This window comes from Suricata suricatta, chromosome 8 (genome assembly GCF_006229205.1).
Source record: "Suricata suricatta isolate VVHF042 chromosome 8, meerkat_22Aug2017_6uvM2_HiC, whole genome shotgun sequence".
Classification (NCBI taxonomy): domain Eukaryota; kingdom Metazoa; phylum Chordata; class Mammalia; order Carnivora; family Herpestidae; genus Suricata; species Suricata suricatta.
In genome coordinates this window covers 125519297-125526821 of record NC_043707.1, presented here as the reverse complement: position 1 = coordinate 125526821, position 7525 = coordinate 125519297, and the positions used below count along the sequence as shown (strand labels likewise).

The 7525-nt window shown below is 56.5% G+C and overlaps 1 protein-coding gene across 1 annotated transcript; it reads left to right on the top strand.

The window, feature by feature from the left end:
- Positions 1–5023, top strand: C1QB (complement C1q B chain). The gene is made up of 3 exons (XM_029948566.1): positions 1–107; positions 2899–3096; positions 4296–5023. The coding sequence occupies exons 2-3, from the start codon at positions 2919–2921 to the stop codon at positions 4868–4870; spliced, it is 753 nt and encodes a 250-aa protein (XP_029804426.1). The 5' UTR covers positions 1–107; positions 2899–2918; the 3' UTR covers positions 4871–5023.
- The last annotated feature ends 2502 nt before the right edge of the window (positions 5024–7525 follow it).

Sequence of the window (7525 nt, the reverse complement as noted above, 5' to 3'; positions counted from 1 at the left end):
TGTCTCTGGGGAATGGAACTTCCGCTTTGGACTGAGAGCAGCAGGCTCCTGGCACCCGGTCCCACTGCTGCCCAGCCGAGTGGCCACACAGGACACCAGGCTCCCAGGTGAGGATGGGGCTCAGTACCTGGGGGGACTGGCCAGCAGGACAATATGGCGGAGGGTGATGATTCCCGAAGTGTAGTCTTTGTATCCCTCGGAGTCACCTGGGGCGATCAAGAGCGTGACCTCCAGGCCCAGTCCCAGACCTGGGGAAGTAAACTTCCTGCGGGGACACTTGGGAGTTTGCTGCTACCCGGGCCCCAGGTGGTGGCGGCAGCCAACATCAGGGCTTTGGAGTCACCAAGAGTCAAGCTGAGTCCTGCTTCTGTCTCTTAGATGCTGGTGACCTGGGGCAAGTCATGTAACCTCTCTCAGCCTGGACCCTCTCTGAGAATAATGGAACCTTCTAGGGGCCCTCAGAGCCCTGAAGGAGATCAAGCTCACCCAGTGCTTAGTGAACTACCTGGTTCAAGATATGTCAGAGGCAGAGGTGGAATTAGAGCCCAGGTCCCTCTTCACCCAGCCCAGCGTTTTCCCAACACCTGCCTTCTCTCATTTCCTCTCTGTCTGCTGAGAAAGCTCAGCTTGACTCTTTCAAGGAACTAATTTGCCTCGTAGGTGGAGTTGCAACCAGTGATTAGTTGGTACTAAACTAATTGCATGTTTGTGAAGGAGGGCGTGGGATCAGACACCACACCAGTGACCTCATTCCTCTTAGACTCCATCTCTTTCCACCCTCTGGAAGCCCTGTCAAGGAGCAGTTAACTTTGCCAAAGAGGCCCAGAGAGGTTAAGGCACTTGTCTGAGGTCACACGGCGAGGTGGCAGTTTGATGCAACATCGGTCTGACTCTAAGTTGGGGAAAAGGAACTGTCGGGGCTGGAAGGAGATGGGAGGGGTTGGTGACATGGGAGTGATGTGAGGGGCAAGGCAGGCGGTGGTGATGGATGGCGAGGGCAGGGCTCGGGCCAGGTGCCCGAATCTGAGTCTCAGTGGCCCCTGAGGTGGATCCTGCCCCTCCCCCTGCCACCTTCTGCTTCCCCAGAAAGCCTGAGTCTCGCTGTGGGTGTGGACCCGCGGTCCCCAGCCCCCCGACCCCCTGTTTGCTGCTCTCCACCGCGGGGCTGTATCCACCGGAGTCCTCTCCGTGGGCCCTATCTCCCAAAGAGGCTGGCTCCTGCTTTACTTTTCCAACCATCCTCCATCGTATCCCAGCGCTTGGGGATTCTTGGATGACAGGGATAATACAAAAATAGCGAATATTCCTTTAGCATTTCCAGCATCCTGGGCGCATCTATCCTCCCACCAACCCTGTGTGGCAGGCATTAGCATTCTTCCCATTCCATGGAAGGGGAAACTTGCCAGAGAGGAGAAGCGATTTGCCAGAGGCCCTCGCCTGGGAGGGGCAGCGGTCTGACTTGGACCCTGGCAGCACGGCTGTCCTTCTGACACCAGAGACCTCTCACCGCTGCCCCTGACACATCCCGCTCGCTGGGCAGCAACGGCAGCAGGAGCAGTAACGATAAAAGTCTCCTTCACCGAGTGCCACCCTGTGCCCAGTCGGGCCGTCTGGCTCCAGAGCCCACACTTCAAACCACCAGGCTTCACAGCCTCCTAACAGAACACCCTGTGAGTTTTAAGGTCAACTGGGTTGGAATCCCAGCCACGAGGCAGCTGTGCGACCTTGATGGAGGTTCCTGCCCTCTTCAGGACCCAGTTTCCCCATCTGTAGAAGGAGAGAGCCGAGTGCTTTATTGAGGGGGGCAGGGGAGGGAGGCTGTGGTAAGGACCACATTAAATGAGATAGTGGCACATAAAGTATTTGGCCCAGAGCCTGGCTAAGTGCCCAGTGCATGGATTACTGAAATTGTCAAATCCGTCATTTTATAAAACCTTCAGGAGCTGGTACTTAGGCAAAGATAACCGTTTTAGGTTAAATTTATATTATGTGAATGTCACCTCAATTTTTCAAAAATCTTTGGACTGAATGAATCTTAAGGGCCCTTCCGTCTTGAGAATCAACACTAAGCACTGGCTGTGCTGACCAGCTCAGCTCTTCCTGTTCTCCGGTATTCAGAAGGGGCCAGCGCGTCCTTCTTGCCAGGGCCTGCGGAGGGACCTGCGAACATCCCGTCAGCAGGGATGGCCTGGGGTGCTGGCAGGGACACTGACTTCAGAGCCGGACAGGCTTGGATTGGAGTCCTGGCTACAGCCCTTCCTGTGGGACCCTGAGCCAGTGTCTTGGCCTCCTTGAACCTCAGGGTCCTCTTCGGTATAAAAATAACAGCTTCTTCTGGGCAGGGCTGCTCTGAGGATGTCAAGTGGCCCAAAGCCCACATATCACGACCTTGACCTCCCAACCCTCTGACTCCGCACTCCCTCCAGCCATACGGGCCCCCCAGCTGCAGGCTCTCTGTCTTCCCTCTAGCCTTGCACCCACTTCCTTTCTTCCCAGAACATTCTTGCCCCAGCTCTTTCTGAACCTCTGGGTCTTGGCCAGAGATACTGCCCCCATCTAGAAAACTTTCCTAATGGGAGGACTTCTTCTCTCAGAAAACGGGCCACCTGCCCCTCAAGCCGGGTTACTCTCCCCCCAGCACCCCTGCATCTCTCACAGAGCACTCTGCACAGTCCCCATTTCCACTGGCTTGCGCGTTGACCTCTTCACTGTCTGCCTTCCCCCAGACGGCAGCTCCGTGAAGGCAGGGGCCGTGTCCGTCTTACCCCAGCGCCCGGTGCGGGCTGGTCTGGTGGTTGGGACACACTCAGTGAACACGTGAACGGGTGACTGGATGAATGAAGAAGCGTGGGGAGCCCCCACGGCCGTAACCTCCTCCACCTTCTCGTCCCCCCACAGGAGGCTGAGCCGGGGCAGCGATGAAGTCCCTGCGGAATGGCGTTCCAGCATCCCTGCTGCTGCTGCTCGCTCTGCTTGAGGTCTCCTGGGCCCAAAGTGGCTGCACTGGACACCCGGCCATCCCTGGCATCCCAGGCATTCCTGGAGCACCGGGCTCTGACGGCAGCCCTGGAACCCCAGGGATAAAAGGAGAGAAAGGTACTGAAGGCTTTGGGGTTACGCTTGCGTCACTGAGCAAGGCCCCATCTCCTGCCTCCCGGTGACAGCTGCCTACCTGAGAGACGGCAAAATCACTCACAAGTCCATCAGCTTGCCCAGGCCCACCCCACCCCACCCCGGGCAATGACTCTGCAAGGAGGGGATTCTGATGCCCACTTTACAGCCAGAAAAGTTGATGCCCAGAAAGGCTACTGACTTGCACAAGGGAGCCCATTCGATACTGAGGCTGAGACCAGGCCATGCATGGCTCTCTTGTCTCTAACGCCAGGGAGAGGGAGAGAAAACCACCGTAGTCACGCAGCCCTAGGTCGTTTCCCAGGAAAGTGGCATCCCCACTCTGAACGGTTTCTTCACCCATACAATACAGACAGATCCTTTGTGGGGTTGTCACAGGGTTCAAAGGAGACTTCCCGCAAGAATCCCCATCCCCACCCCCAGAAAATGCAGTTCATTCACTCATTTGACCAAAACCAACCACCACCTGCACATAACCACATGTAACCCTCACATCTCACAAGGTGTCATCATTCCCATTGTACACAGGAGGACACTGAGTCCCAGAGAATGTGCCTCCGTCAAGGTGACACAACTGGTAATGGTAGATGTGGCAGGAGAAGGACATCCGTCTGTCCCCTGGGCCTGTGCCCTACGCCACTGTGCTCCACCACTTTACTGGAAAAGAGGTTTTATCTCACCTCGTGCCCAACAGAGGGGCAGTGGCTGCTTGAAGTGGCCGGGAGAACCTTCCAAGGCCCACCTCCAGCCTGCTGCACAGGGAAGAATGCTGGGATTGATTAAAGATGTCTGCCCTGAGGGAGCGAGTAGGGAGGGATCCCACGTGTGCCAAGAACTCAGTATCCCTGCTCCAGACATTAAGCCTGAACAAGGGAGCCTGGATGAGCTGGTGAGGAGGGCGGGCCCAGCACCTTCTCTAAGGAGACACCATCTCCACAGCTCGCGCGTCGGTTCCCACTGCTGTCAGGCACATTGCAGACTCAGAAAGCTGGGCTGGAGGGAGAAACACCCCTCCTTTCCATACCGGGGAAGCTGAGGCCCAGTAAGAAGCAGGGACATGTCAGAGGTCACACGGCCAGGCACCCTGCCTCCCAGCCCAGGGCTCCTTCCGATGGTTCTCAGTGATCTCTGGCCCATCGTCTCTCTTGTCTCTCCTTTTCCAGGGCTTCCAGGGCTGACTGGAGACCATGGCGAGTTTGGGGAGAAGGGAGACCCAGGGATTCCTGGCAAACCAGGAAAAGTAGGTCCCAAGGGCCCTGTTGGCCCCAAAGGTTCGCCAGGGCCCCCCGGAGCCCGCGGCCCCAAGGGTGAATCAGGAGACTACAAGGCCACACAGAAAATTGCCTTCTCTGCCAAGAAGACCACCAACAGTGTCCTACGGCGGGACCAGGCTATCCGCTTCGACCAGGTGATCACCAACGTGAACAACAACTACGAACCTCGAAGCGGCAAGTTCACCTGCAGGGTGCCTGGCATTTACTACTTCACCTACCACGCCAGCTCACGAGGAAACCTCTGCGTAAACCTCATGCGGGGCCGGGAGCAAATGCAGAAGGTGGTTACCTTCTGCGACTACGTCCAGAACACCTTCCAGGTCACCACGGGCAGCATGGTCCTCAAGCTGAAGCAGGGAGAGAACGTGTTCCTGCAGGCCACGGACAAGAACAACATGGTGGGCATGGAAGGCGCCAATAGCATCTTCTCCGGGTTCCTGCTCTTCCCAGATGCAGAGGCATGAGCTGTAGGGCTGCCTGCCTCCCTCCCCAACCCCGCCCCCACTGGCAAAGCTCACTTTACCCCCAACACTCCCCCCACCCAGCCAAAACACACAGAAGGGCTCCATGGATGTTGCTGAATGAATGAGTCAATAAAATTTTCAAAGGCCAAAGAACAGTGATCTAATTCAACTCTGCATCCCAGCAGCTGGCACATATAGGTGCTCAGAAATGCTGTTTAAATGCTGGTTGGATGACTGAACAACAAATGAATGAATGAATGAAGGAATGACCTCTGAAAACTGAAATCGTATCTGATAGGAGGTGACTGGAGAGCAAGATTCTGTGCCCAGCTCTGTGACAGTCACACAGTGGGAGATGGCGAGGGAACACCAGCTACCGAGCAAATTCTTTGCTCCAAGCACTGGGCTAGCCCTAGCCCTTTTCACTGTCTCCTGAGTTCTCACACTCATCCTGGGAGATAGGTTGCATTGCGCATCATTTACAGAGAAAACCGAGCACCAGAGGGGTGAAGGGACTGTCCTCAATCCCACAAGCAGACCTGGCTCTGTCCACTGATGACCCGAGACCTCTTTCGAGACAACATATTGAGGCACCTCACTACCGAGGCTTCCTGCTTATAATGTCGCATACCCCCCATCCCTCCAACGGGTCGAGGAGTCTTTCTCCAATGTCTTAACTCACCGTGAAAGCAAGACCTTCCCCTCTTGATTCTCCTTGCACACACCCCGCCCCCCAAAACCTTCCCAAGCCTGCAACAAGCTCAGTCACCCAGTTAGAACAAATGCTCTAACTTCCAATGACCTGCTCAATAACCTTCTGTGGTTACTGGACTTAGTCCCAGCCCCTGAGCCTGGCCTTCAAGGCTCTCCAGGCGCTGGCCTTCCAGTCTCACTCCCTTCCCTCCTGGACAATCTCCACTCCAGACCACCGGGCCCTCTGTCTTCCAGGCGAGCCCCATGCCGTCCGACCTCCGTGCCCTGACACTCAGAGTTCCATCCTCTGCCTGTCGTACCGTCCTCCACAGTCTCCCTCAAGCCACATCATCTCCCTGAAGCTGGGCCATCCCTGCCTTCACTCTTGCCTCTCCTCTGACCTCATCCAACCCCATTCCTCATGTGTGCAGGTCTGAGCACATACAGCCTGCGTCTGGCTTTTCACGCATGCCCACCCCATCTGCCCAGCTAGGCGGTAGGCTCCTCACTCCACCCATCTCTCAGCCTCACAGAGCCCAATACGCACAGCAGTGACTCCATAAAGAAGCGGTGCCTGATTGGCCTAGTACACAGGCATAGACCCTCCAGAGGCCCAGCCCTACACCTGCTCGCTGCAGCTTCTCCTGCTAGCCCTATTCCACCAAGACCAATCCTGACCTGGGGTAGAAGGGACTTAAGGCACCTTGGCCTATCACACAGGGTCGCCTGTTTGGAGGCTGGCCTGTTTCTCAGGACTCCAATCACCGGGCGCAGCTCCTGCCCATCTCCTGGGCCCCAGGCCTGGCTTTGATGACTTGCTCCAACCCCAGACTCTCCAACAGGGACCAGGAACCTTTACTCCGGGGGCTGGGCCTTCTTTTTGCTGTTCAGTCCTCTCAGTACAAACCGTCTTCTTGGCCTCTGACTCCGGTATCTAATAACTGCACTGCAGCCCAATAACTGTGCCCTGCTGCTTTGCGTACATCAGTTCATTCCATTCCTACTGAGTTACTATCCCCATTTCACAGATGGGAACATGAGACTCAGAGGGAGCAAGTGATTGGCTCAGGGTCGACCTGTAGACACGCTGTGTAGACGTGTTCCTGTTGGAACCCTCTCCACAGCCCCCAGCCTCTCCCTCAAACCTATTGGCCCTTAGGAATTCGCAAGCTTTGGCAGTTGGGTCTGTCTGTGCAGGGCTGTACGTCACCCCACGGGCAGACCTGGCTGCTGGTGTCGGGCACGTGCAGGACACCCCATCTTGCTACAGGGACCCAGGCAAGGCCGCCCATGGCCGAGGAATGAGTGTCTGTCTCAAGCCGGTGGGCCCTCCTGCAGGACCTACACTCCTCTGATTCCTGATTCTGCCGCCTTTCCCCTGCCAGAGCCACCCCCTACCCGGGCAGGACCCTTTTAACAAGGGCCCCTTTTGTGCCCTCCTCAGTCAGCTACCAGCTCTGCCAGAAATCCAGGGCTCCCTGCATGTCCAGCCACGGACACACCAACCCAACGTACCTTACTTTACACAAACGTGAATACGACTAAGCCCTTTGCCTTTATTATTGCTCTTTTCCACCCAGCGGGGAGGGCTCACCTCTGCAGCTCTCTGGGGAAGCAGGACCAGGATCACAGAGGAGCCCTGAGGTGACCCCTGACAGCTCCCAGAACCTTCCTATCTCATCGTTGCCCAGGTGCCTCCTTTCCCCCTTCGCATAGGGAATGGGCACGGGGGTGAAACTCGGCTCTCCTGGCCGGCTAGCATTTGGGCAGGGGAAGGAAGGGAAGTGGTTCCCCTCAAGCCTGTGACCCTTGACCTTTGTGCACCTGCCCTCCTTGACCTTGACTCCCAGCCCTCATCAGGCCAGAGCCCTTTTAGTTTCGAGGGACAGAAACCTCTTGAATCAACTTAGGAGCAAAGGAGGAACTTAATCAGGAGAGCCCAGAGGTGTCCTACAGGACCCA

What these genes read in the sequence shown, in the direction of transcription:
- C1QB (XM_029948566.1), top strand. Translation starts at nt 2,919, where the DNA reads ATGAAGTCCCTGCGGAATGGCGTTCCAGCATCCCTGCTGCTGCTGCTC. An exon ending in AGGGATAAAAGGAGAGAAAG is followed by an intron (nt 3,097 to 4,295) that starts GTACTGAAGGCT and finishes CTCCTTTTCCAG; the next exon opens with GGCTTCCAGGGCTGACTGGA.